This window comes from Solanum stenotomum, chromosome 5 (genome assembly GCF_019186545.1).
Source record: "Solanum stenotomum isolate F172 chromosome 5, ASM1918654v1, whole genome shotgun sequence".
NCBI lineage: Eukaryota > Viridiplantae > Streptophyta > Magnoliopsida > Solanales > Solanaceae > Solanum > Solanum stenotomum.
The window spans coordinates 60,413,107-60,425,896 of record NC_064286.1 but is presented as its reverse complement, the minus strand read 5'-3'; the positions used below and the strand labels follow the sequence as shown (position 1 = coordinate 60,425,896).

At 34.0% G+C, this 12,790-nt stretch overlaps 1 protein-coding gene across 3 annotated transcripts; it reads left to right on the top strand.

Moving 5' to 3' along the window:
* Positions 1-897: 897 nt before the first annotated feature.
* Positions 898-7,278, top strand: LOC125866054 (serine/threonine-protein kinase Nek6-like). 3 transcript variants are annotated; one of them, XM_049546339.1, is made up of 15 exons: positions 898-1,015; positions 1,117-1,163; positions 1,597-1,722; positions 2,262-2,328; positions 3,491-3,556; positions 3,677-3,723; positions 4,104-4,149; positions 4,258-4,338; positions 4,419-4,461; positions 4,543-4,592; positions 4,899-4,980; positions 5,065-5,114; positions 5,249-5,322; positions 5,399-5,450; positions 5,739-7,278. In XM_049546339.1, the coding sequence occupies exons 3-15, from the start codon at positions 1,604-1,606 to the stop codon at positions 7,074-7,076; spliced, it is 2,115 nt and encodes a 704-aa protein (XP_049402296.1). In that variant the 5' UTR covers positions 898-1,015; positions 1,117-1,163; positions 1,597-1,603; the 3' UTR covers positions 7,077-7,278. The 3 variants fall into 3 exon arrangements, with proteins under 3 accessions (XP_049402296.1, XP_049402298.1, XP_049402299.1); XM_049546341.1 differs by having other exon boundaries at positions 901-1,015; positions 1,603-1,722; XM_049546342.1 differs by having other exon boundaries at positions 901-1,015; positions 1,117-1,256.
* Positions 7,279-12,790: the final 5,512 nt, after the last annotated feature.

The window sequence follows — 12,790 nt, the reverse complement described above, 5'->3', positions numbered from 1 at the left end:
GGAATTTGACTTTAATTTTTTTTTTCTTCTTAAAACAGCAATTTAGGCATACCAGAAATATTACATGTTCAATGAGAACTATTGTCAATTAGATGCAAATATAGGCAGCTAATAGCCTAAATAAAGAAAAATAATTAAAGAGATAACACCAATTTTTATTACTTTTAATATTTTAAAAAGAAATAATAGCATAGTAGACTAGTAGTTGAGGATGGTGATTGGTGACATTATGACAATGACCTAACAAAATATTCCATTCCCCAATCTCAAGCCCCTTGTGAAATGAATAAAGGCAATGAATTTAATATTTTTGCCAAAAAGTTAAGTTTTTGTTTTTTTTTATATTATAAAATTATAATTCACCTCATGCACACCTTTTGCCAATTTATAATAATTATTATATATTGTTTGTAATGCTTCTTCTGTTTCAATTTATTTGTCTGAATTTAACATTGCAACCTGGTGCATTATGTTAATGTCAGGATTAGAATCAATACTGTCAAACACGGTCAGATAAAATAAATAGACTTTGCACGGTTATCTTGTTACATGCTATATTCTTTTCACCGTTTCCTTCTTCTTTGTAGCTGAATTTATTGCATTTGAATTGAAGATCTTACGGAAACAACCCCTCTATCTCTGCGAGGTAATGATAAGGTCTACCACCCTCCCGAACTTCACTTGTAATATTTCATTGAATATATTATTATTATAATTATTTTAACAATAATACTTCTATTAAACACTATTCTAGTACATCCTAACAAAAAAACACTGTAGAATTGGTGCATTATGTTAATGTCAGCATTTGAATTAACTTTTTTTTTTTTTTGTTTCATTTTTATCTGTTTTCAGTGTGGATTAAATTTCTATTATAAACTATAGTAAATATATAGATATTGGCGAATCCAATGCTGCTTTAATTAGTATTGTTGCCTTCCTAAAATCTTAGCCCCTACACAACAGATCCTCCTTCTTAGGGCCCTCTCATTTCCTCTCACACAACACACGTACAGTAAGTAGTAGTTGCAGCTTTGCTTAGTTTACTCTCAAAAAATTGCTTTTTTTTTTTTGCTGAAATGTAGTGAAGATTTGCTTTTGTTGTTCTTGTTGCAGGGATTTCACTGTTGAACCTGTAAAGATTTGCTCAAGTTTGGAGTTGGGTGAGTTCAAGAATCAGTTCAATTGACAGAAAGATTGAATCTTTAGCTGTAGTTTTGTTGTGAAGGGTAATGTTAGCCTAAATTTTGAGTTGCGTGAGTTCAAGAATCAGTTTTTAAAAGAAAGATTGAATCTTTAGCTGTAGTTTTGTTGTTAATTGTAATGTTTGCTTAAGTTTTGAGTTGGGTGAGTTCAAGAATCAGTTTTTAACAGAAAGATTGACTCTTTAGCTGTAGTTTTGTTGAGAAGTGTAATGTTTGCCTAAGTTTTGAGTTGGGTGAGTTCAAGAATCAGTTCAATTAACAGAAATATTGAATCTTTAACTGTAATTTTACTGTAAAGTGTAATGTTTGCCTAAGTTTTGAGTTGTGTGAGTTCAAGAACTTGTTCAATTAACTGTAATTTGACCAAACAGTGTAATGTTTGTGTTTTCAGTGGCAGAATGGAGACTCAGAAGAGTGATACTGATAACAAGATAGATGATTATGAAGTGTTAGAACAGTTGGGAAAAAGAACTTTTGGAACTGCATTTATTGTTCTCCATCGAACTGAGAAGAAGAAGTAAGCTAATAAGTATTTGTCTGAGAGACCATTTTATGTTTTAGTTTGGATTTTGCTTCATGTAGGAACTGGATGTCTATTTTTACTGTATCTGTAAGGTTTCTGATAAGCATTTCTACAAATTTGTTGAACTTGGCATCTGCTTTTCTGAACTTCAGTCTCATGAAGTATTGTTTCAGCCAAATATATAGGCTGGTCCTATCTATGAAAAGAAAATAGAGGAAAACTTGTTTTGTGCCAATAATCTTTCTTCTACTTAAAGCTTGATTGTTTCTGTTAGTTAGTGTTCATCAAAGAACAGACAAAATGCAGTGTACTTGAGAATAAAACCGTAAATGATCCTATTTCTTACTGATGCAAAGTTGCACAGCAAGTAGAACTAAATCTGTTGTTTATTAACATCCAAGTTGTCGACTTTTATAATTGTGATGAAAAGATTATCTTGACTTATCATTCTTTCAATAAAACAATTACTTTGACTTTAAGACGAATAATGTAAATCCCATTTTATGGAGTTCTGATTTTCCTTTTCCTTATAGGTATGTTCTGAAGAAGATACCATTAGCAAAACAAACAGAAAAGTCCAAGCGCACTGCACATCAGGAGGTCATTTCAAGTGCTTCTCTTAATTTTGTTCTGTGAAAAAAATAGTACTATGATTAATTGAAAACCAATAATATTTTGGTCATTATTCTTTTAAGTTGCTGAACTGTAAGATTGTCTAATTGAATAGAGAGCACTGTTTGAGGTGTTCCATCATAAAGAATTTGACAAACTAATTTTTATTGATGTACTAATCTTATTCTGTCTCTTTCTCTAATGGTACCGACAATCCAATGGTCAGTTATTTGTGTTCCCATCTCTCCTAACACAAAGTGATATTAAGCAAAGATTGGCAGTTTAATTTGCATGACAATCTGCTATTTCAATTGGTGCGTTTGTCTAAACGTCCTGGATCATCACTCTCATACCACATCATTCTTCCATTGGTTTCAACATTTTCACGATTTGATGTTATTGTGTATTATGGAGGGGTGTTTTCCATGCTAAACCTTATTTCTTCAAGAAATTTTTCTTAATAGTTGAATCATGGGATAAAACTGCAAGTGTTTAGTATGCTGGACTATGTAAAGGAGTGATAGTCCTGACCAATACATTGAGGAAATAAGTGGAGCATCCTATGTGGTTTGTTGGTGGAAACCTATAATCAGTAGAGTAGACATTAAACACCGTTTATCGGCATTTTCTCTGTGTGAAGGCCAGTTTGCACTCGATGAGCTTAGGTTTTGGAGAAGATCATTTCGACAGGACAAAATATAGTTCCCTAGTGTATTAACTCAAGGTTTGATTTGGAAGGAAAAAGCTTTTGGAACGAACTTCCAAAAAAAATGACATGAGCTGACAAGTAGGATTGAACTAAAGTAAAAACTTAGAACTTTCTTTTGGGAGTCACAAGTGAAGTAGTTTTCTTTGCCTTAACAAAACAGAAAAGAAGGACCAGTTAGTACTTTGCACCCAAGATTTTCCCTTAATGAATAACTCTAGTTTCTAGAAGCGGATAATGTAGACTATGGCCACGCTTGTATGTCGAGTGGAAGAAGTTATGTCATCAAATAGTTACTTCAGTCTTGCTTTTGAACCCAAACACATTTAGATACAAAATCTTAACTCATCTTATGATTGGTTCTATGAAAAGTTTAACTTGGTGGCAAGATATGCTTGAAAAATATTCTTCTATCTGATGGTAGACAGTTGTTTTTTGTTGCAGATGAATTTGATAGCAAAACTAAACCATCCATATATGTTTGAGTACAAAGATGCTTGGGTGGACAAGGTATCCTATCATTCAGATTTTGCTTATAGGATCTGAAAGTGCAACAAGTAGCCTTTATAGGAGCAATTATCTAATACATAAGCTGCACCAGAGAAAATCTTGACTTTCTTTTTCTTTCAGGGAAGTTGTATATGCGTGGTAGCCGATTATTGCGAAGATGGAAATGTGTGAGTGATTATCCCTGATTTTGCTAACATTTCCCTTCACTACTATATTTTCTTTTCAAACCTGCTTATATGCTTTACTTGAGCCGAGGGTCTATCGGACAACGTCTATCTACCTTCACAAGGTAGGGTAAGGTCTGCGTACACACGACCCTCTCCAGACCCCATTTGTGGGAGTATATATAGAGTTTTTATAGTGAAAATTATTTTTAAGATGTCCGGAACTTTGGCTGTTAAAGAGTTAACTGTTTGCTCTCCAAATAGTAATAGTGCCACTAAAAATAGAGGGGGTAATGAAGTTGAAAATAAGAAATGAATAGGATGATTATAGAATTTCTTTTCGGTGTAATCTGAGGATAGTGGCATGTTTTCTTTTTATTCAGGGCAGAGATCATAAAGAAGTCTAGAGGAGCATTTTTCCCTGAAGAGGTAGTTAAATGCAATCTCAAATCTCAATAACTCCGAAGCTTCTTTGCACCTTCCTGGTAGCTTAAAAGATAATGTGTTTTCGTTTTGTGTTTTTTCCTGCCTCTGTAGAAACTCTGCAAATGGCTGACTCAGCTATTGTTAGCTTTGGAGTATCTGCATTCCAAACGTGTTCAGCATAGAGACCTCAAGGTATAAACATGCTGTAATCAGTGAAATAGAAAAGCCTTCTTGGTATGAAATGTTTTTAACATGAACTATTTCGAATTCAGTTATGTAACATATTCATCACAAAGGACAACGACATCAGGTTAGGTAAGAAAGACGGAGCAATTGCTCGATTGAGGCGTCTTTGCTTCTTTATTATCCATAATCAAATTCACTTGATTTTGATAGGTGATTTTGGCTTAGCAAAATTGCTCGATGCAGAAGGCCTTGCTTCCGCGGTATGAGTTTCTCTAGTAGCAAAATGCACCTTTTACTTACTCCCAATCAACTACTATCACCTAAACAATTGATCCAAGACTGAGAAAACCTAAGTTGCTTTTATTTTCGGTCATAGGGACTAAAATTTGTGGTAGTCATCTTTCATTACATAAAAAAAAATAAAAATACTGTGGTAGACATCATATTACAAAGCTCCCGCCGCCACACCACCTAGCTTAATGCATTTGAGAAAAAGACGTTGAGTTGTACAGCTAATCCTTAATTTTGGAACTAGTATCATGCAATAACTTTGTTGGCTCAAACAGGTACCTGGCACTCCGAACGGCATGTGCCCTGAGCTCCTTTCCGGTATACCCTATGGCTACAAATCTGATATCTGGTCGCTTGGTAAGAAATTCGACACGAAGCAATGTATTTCCACTTTTCACATAATGTCCCTAATTCTGGTATAACACGTTAACCTGATCTTAGGATGCTGCATGTTTGAGATTGCTGCACATCAACCACCATTTAGAGCTGCTGTAAGTTGAATTTTGAGCTATCTGAACTTTGAAAAACAATACCTTGAAAAGTTATCCTTGTTACGATAAAAATGGAGATATTCTTTATCCTGATGTTTTCTATATGATATACTGACAAGATACAAATCCAACAGGACAAGACTGGACTTATCAACAAAATAAACCGGGGTTTGTTCTCACCACTTCCGATTATATACTCCTCCACCTTGTAAGTATCTTCCTTCTCATCACGCCACAAGTATAACTGATCAGTCAATTGACATACTGGATTTAATTTCTTGCAGGAAACAGATAATAAAAAGCATGCTAAGGAAAAATCCAGAACACAGACCAACAGTGAGTTCAATCTGCATATGTTCAACTGTGTTACTCCCTCCATTTCAATTTGTTTGTCTTCATTTCCTTTTTAATTTCAACTTTCCACATGACATGTTTAAAAAGACAAGATTAAAGGGAATTTGCTACATTCTACATATTTGTAGTTTAAGACTCCAAGATTCAAAAGTCTTCTTTACTTTCTTGAACTCTGTGTCAAGTCAAAACTAGACAAATAAATTGAAACGGAGGTATTATTAAATTAAGATTCATCATTCATCCTGATATCCTTTTTACCTCAACTTATAGGCTGCCGAGTTGTTAAGGCATCAACATTTGCAACCACACCTCCTCTTGTGTCACAACCCTTCATCTGTGTTTCTTCCTGTGAAGTCACCGAGCAGCACGAAAGAGAAAACACGATCATCACCTGGAAAATCTATCAGTCCAAGAGAGAGCAGAGACAGACAGCTGAAGCTAAAAGAGAAAAGAACTGTCCTTTACTTCAACGAAAGTGATAACATCCAGCCAAGAAACTTATCAGATAACCTCCTGTCGTGTCACAACCCTTCATCTGTGTTTCTTCCTGTGAAGTCCCCAAGCAGCACGAAAGAGAAAACACGACCATCACCTGGAAAATCTATCACTCCGAGAGATAGCAGAGACAGACAGCTGAAGTTAAAAGAGAAAAGAACTGTCCTTTACTTTGATGAAAGTGATAACATCCAACCAAGAAACTTATCAGATAATTATAACACATTCCGAGCTAAACTTGAGACTAAGAGAGTTGATCCAACAAGCTACTCAGTTAGGATCTCTCAAGATAGTGAGGATTCTAAAAGTGGGGAGATGAGTGAGGCAGCTGTTTACAATGGATATGATCAACCAGAGACAATCTCGCAAACTGAAACAACAATTACTCCAAGCTCTTCAAGTTCAAGGGCAAAAATATGGTCCGAGGAACAAGAGCATGCTTCGCCGCAGCATGTTAGACAATTTGAAGAGGATGATAGGAAGAGTAGCAAGACAAAAGAGCTTGAGATGTTTAGCAGTCCACTGGACAATGAGGAAGCAGATATAGTAGAATGTATCTCCGGAAAGTCTAGCAGAATGACATTGTCTAATGGAAGATCCAACAATAAAACACGATCCTTTGATGAAGAAAGCACTTCATCAAATTCACAGCCGGCAAAACTAGATACAGAGGCAGCACCAAGATGCTATGCTGCTGAAACTGAAAATGGTAACGAGTGTAGAGAAGTTGCTATTGACTGCATGTCAACTGAAAGCGATGGTTCACTTCTACATAAAGACGAGCTAGAAAAGAAAACAACCATGGTTTGTGACACCAAACAGTCCAAGAAAGATGCTCTTCGAGCACTGGATGATAAGGTTTCACAGCTCAAGTCACTAGCCGCGTTAGCTAGTAAGGAGGACAAAGATGATTGGGGGAATCCTACTCTACAAAGAGCTGAAGCTTTAGAGTCTCTTTTGGAGGTCTGTGCACGACTACTTAAGCAGGAAAAAATCGATGAGCTTGCTGGTGTGTTGAAACCATTCGGAGATGATGGAATGTCATCTAGAGAGACAGCAATCTGGTTGACTAAAAGTCTCATGACTGCACAAAAATTGTCCAAGGGGTCATGATGTTGCACAAAATATGTTTTTTTCCTATCGAAGGAGCTCCTATTTTACGTAAATCAGCAAGTGTTCTTGGACTCAATTATTGCTAGAGACTCGACGTAACGTTGAGCTTCCCTTAGTTTTGATTCTATTGTTGTAGGACAGTTGATGAAGTTGTGAAGATTATAATGTACTTTCTTAGTTGATTTCTACTCTATGATATTTTACCACATTTCCTCAGCTTCTTAGGTATGATTGTGTTATTACAGGAGTTGAATTTCTCAAACGATCACTAAACTAATAGTTATTATTTTAGAAAGTCACTTTCTCACACTCAAGAAGAAGAGTGACTTTCTAAAATAATAACTATCATTTAAGTGGCCATTTGAGAAACTAACTCGTTATTATAGCAGTCTTATTTTTCTTTTCATTCTCACCCGCCTAAAAGACGCCTAAAAGAGTGTGTATACATCAAACTATTATTATCCCCATATTTGATCTATATATACATGAATTAAAGACCTTTTGCAAACTATTTGATCTAGTCTTGATAGACAAAGGTGAAAATGTACCTAGTGTTGGCAAATGGACGGGTCAGATCGAATATGTGTGGGTTGACCACAAATTAGATAAAAAGAATGAAATATTTGACTCGCTCATATTTAATACAGATAAAAAAAAATTGTTTTAACAATAGAAATAGTGTAGATTTTTCTAGACAGATGCATTGGAAGAAATTCAAATGTCAATTTCTATTGTTGTGATGAGGACTACAAGAAAATTACTTCTCACCAAGTTCCAATAGAAAATTGAACCTTCTATACATAAATGAGAGTGCAATTTTGTCATACTATGAGATTAATAAAGAATGTAAAACCGCGGATGAGACTCCTCTTTCCTTAATCAAATATCTCAATTTCGAGCGTTTACTATGATTTTTTTGTTTGTTAGAAAACCTTCTCCCAAATAAGCGTTACGCGACACAAATCCAAATTAATCAAAGACTCTAATATAAATATCAAAAACTTTTTATTTTTTCAGTAAGATGAGAGGCCTACTGCTCACCTGAGATTTCAGATTTGTGGTTCCCACATTTCGTGACTAAAAAGACTATACCTTAAATTTCACCCAATCAAATTAAAAAAACATAAAATGAATAAAAGTGGTTACTTTTGCCAAAATAGTATAAATTGTGGCTATTCTAACAACAATTATTCCACTAATCTAGTTCCTTTTCTATTCTAAAACTACAAAAGCAAAATAAACTTAGTTTGCAAAAAATGGCACAAAATGGTAACTCAACTATGAGTTTTTTGCTAGCCATAGCCATGATTATAATTATTTTATTTTTCTCGTCAACCGCGATGGCTCAAGACACTGCAGTGGCTCCAACACCGCCTATGGAAACCGGCATGGACACGGGCAACAACGGATTCGGGTTGCCCGTTTCTGAGGAAATGGTTTGTTTTTCAGTATTTTTCTCAATGTTGGTTGTTTTATTTCACTGAAAAAAATAAAGAAAATGTTTTTGAGGGGAATTGTTGGTGAGGATATATATTTGTTGAGAGAGTACTATACTTTTATGTAATTTTGTTGTATTATTTTGGTAGTATATTTGCTTGTATTGTTGTTATTAATGTAATGTATAAATAAGTTGATTGGTGTTTTTGTTTATGCTTTTGTATTTGTAATTTGTAAAAAGTAATAAAAGACAGTAGAATTACAAAGTAAATGTGGGACCTTTATTTTATATGTTGGAGTCGGTTTGAATCGATTTATTTTGTGTTTTTACGTATTTTTATTCGAGTAATATAAAAAGTGTTTTAATTGTTAAAATAATAAAAATAAGTTTTAAAAAGTTGTAAATTGTAATTTCTAATTTATAGCTTATTCAAACAAATTCCACTCATGTGTGTTTGTATTTTTATCTGAGTTATCATCAAGTATTTAGACATACTTAGAAAATAACTAGTATATCAAGTGTTTAAACACAATCGCCAACATGATATTTTAATTTGTCCATAGAATTCCGCCCACATAAAAATTGATTCATTAATTTTTGAGGCATGTTTTCAAATAGAATATACAAATATCAAATAATTTAGGTAGAAAACTCAAAAACAAAAAATGATGCTTCAAATATGTTTCTAACAATCATTTCTTCATTTGTCAATATTTTTAAATAAAAAAAGAGAGTGTACATCATGCACCACCACATAATACAAATACCTAATAGTTTAACTTAATAATTCAAAAAAAATAATATTTCAGATATATTTTTTACTATATTGTTAACTCGAAAGAACATAAAGTATCATACAAATTAGGATGGAGATACTAGTACTCCCCCTCTATTTCGGTTTACATGACTCACTTTCCTTTTTAGTCGGTCTCAAAATGTCTATTCTACTTTAATGAAATAATTTATAGTCACACAAACTTCTATCACTTATTTTATTCCACAAATTTCAAAAGTTTTTTCTCTCTCTTATACTATATGCCTTTCAAACTAACTTATATAAAAGACACAATACATAAATATACCCTTTAATTTGGTCTCAATTCACATTTAAACCCTTCAATTTTGAATGTGCACAAGCAGACACTTAAACTTATATAAAATTGAACAGATAGACACACACATCTTATATAACATTTTGAATCCTATATGACATTCTATATGTATTATGCCACGTAGGATAAATACTCATATATCTACTTGTTTAACTTTATACAAATTTAAATATCTACTTGCACACATACAAAATTAAAGACCATAAATAAAAGCGGAAGGAGTGATATTTTATTTTTTAAAAGTTGGAAGCAAAAGAAAGACAACTCACATAGAGAAAGAGTCCAACGCTAAGCAAGTCATTTCCAGTAATATAATATATGCAAAACGTGTCCACCTTATTTTTTCCAGCGCCGCAACCCACCACTACCAACTTTCCTCTTTTCACATGCCTCGCCGCACCGATTTTCCCTTAGCCAACAAACCAATCAAAAAACTCTTTCGCCAGCTGTCCCTTCACGCGGTCCCTCCCTCCCTATAAATTCATCCCCCTCTTGCTCTTCATTTTTCATCAAACCCTAATTCACTCTGCATCTCAAAGCAAAAAAGCAAAAAATTCTCTCATTTTTTGTTGAAATCTAGTAGAAATGGCACAAATCAGCATTATCAAGTCATTTTTGGTTGCATTGATTGTTGTTGTTTTTTCAGCAACAACTTCAGCAGCTCAGGAGATTGGATTGGCTCCAGCACCGGCACCTGATGCGGGAGCTGGATTCTCTCTAGCTCAATCTGGTGCTTTGGTGGCTTCTTCTCTACTTGTTTCTGCTGTTGCTCTCTTGAGGAACTGAGTTTTGATGTATTGATTTTGCGAGATTTGATTATACAGAGCGATGGAGTGATTAGGGATTTAGCAAGTTTGGTTTGTTATGTATTATTGCTATTATTATTATTATTGTTATTCTTTTTGCGGTATATATGAGAAATAAATTTATATTTTAATATTAAAGCTGTATTTTCTTATTTCGTCTTCCATTGGTGTTTCTGCTGTTAATTTGCTCAAAAAACATAACAAATAACACGAGAAATTTGAGCTGAAGAACAAAAAATTAAAGTAGTGCTCATTTCTGTGAAAGCTTTAAGCTTTGGGAAATTTTAGTTTTCAACTTATGGTACTGTTATTAATTCTGAACTTTTGATCGTTTCTGTCAAACGAGTAAAACTTAACCTTCCCTTATTCTACCCTTCGAACTCGGAGATTAAAGAAGATCACTCTCTTTATATATATGTTGATAGATACCCGATAGATTGAGTCCTTAGGGAGAGAGAAAAGAGGCATTACTCTCGGGAAAATGTGCAACCAACCTTTTGCATTCCGCTTCTTCCTTGAGATTCGATCTTATAGAGTTGAATTACATTTTTAAGCATCCGCAAAATGATTAATGGACTTTGTGAATTTAGATGGTTAATCGTATCTCATGACCTTGAGTTAGTTTTGGTTCTGTTTTGACTAATTCTTTTGGTTAAATCTTCCACTTTATGATAATTTGAAGTGTTCTATTCAAGCTTAATTTTGCAACTAAGAGGTACGGAAAATGTACAAGTACCCTCTAGACTATTATCAAAATTTTAGAGACATATCTTAACTAAATTAAGGTCCTGTTATCCCTGAACTTATTTTTTATGTAATTTTGTACCCCTTTTTGGCTTACGTGACATCCAAATATCTCCCACGCGCTTGAACTGCATGGAGTCACGGAGTGTGCCACATAAGCCAAAAGGTGTACAAAATTATATAAAAAAATGAGTTCAGGTATAATAAGACCTTAATTTAGTTTAGGTATGTCTCTGAGATTTCAGTCATAGTTTAGATGATACTTATGCCTTATGCCAAGAGGTACTAATTAGCTTTCAAATAGTAATAAAAGATATAATCCTAATCCTTCAACTAAATAGGTTTGTATTGAATGGGTCAATCTTTTAGGACACTATTATTTGAACACTTCTTTTCTTGACCGGGTCCACACTATTAAGTACTTTGTTATCTTTGTACTTGTCTAAATGAATTGTCGACTTTGGTATTAGTTGCCTTGACTGGGCTCACACCAAGTACTTTGTCATCTTTATACTCGTCTAAACGAATCATCAATTTTGGTATTAGTTGTTGAGCGAATCGAGCTTAGAATGAAACATTCTAAACATAATATAATACTAATCACCTTTATTTAACCCTTATCTTCCAAAACATCACACTATTAATACTATTCTTATACCTCATGTATAACTTGTTTACTTTTTCAACTATGTGATATCACACCATAAGTACACATCTAAATATATTGGTTTCACATTAGTCTTTTTAGATATTTTTCAACTAACATAATAACAAATTTAGTATATTATTTGTACATATCACTCAAATCTAAGAAAATGGATCGAACAAAACAATAATATATTCAATGAAATTTTATCTAATTTGAAGAGGATATAATATAAATAGGGACTTTTATTACTATCTTGTAGATGTAAAAAGATTGTATTCGAAATACAATATGAAGAAAATAACGAAGAAAACATAACGGTTAAAAAATAAAAAGAGATGTAAAGTCATTTTTTCCTTTACCTTCGTCCCTGTTTTTCCTCCTGAATTTACTGCAAAGACAGATCAAAAGCAAAGCTACAAAAATGGTGGACCCATACAATTATGAATCCAACGGGAAAAATATTCAAAACGTCTCTCTAACGGCAGACCAAACGACAGTTCATCATCAATAATAATGTCTCCGTCTGAGCTGTTAACTTCAACGGCTCAATTTTCCTCCTCTGCCAGCTGTAACCTTTTTTTCCCACTATAAATAAACTCCTCTTCTTCACTTCTTCATCCATCACTCACCTCACTCTTTCTCCTCTCTGCTAAATTCAATTTCACAATCACAAAATCATTGAAATGGCGCAATTTAGCAGCATCGTTAAGGCTTTTGTGCTCGTTGTGGTTCTAGCTGCCGTTGCAAGTTCAGCACAGGAGGTCGGTTTAGCTCCAGCTCCGTCTCCAGATGCCGGAGCTGGATGCTCGGTGCCGGTTTCTGGTGTGTTGATCGGAACCTCTCTGCTTTTCTCTTTGTTCGCTTCATTGAGAAATTGAAACTCCAGGCTATGGATTTTTTATTTTTTTTCAGTTTTATGTTTGTTGTGATTGGATTTGGGGATTTATTGTAATCGAAATGCTATT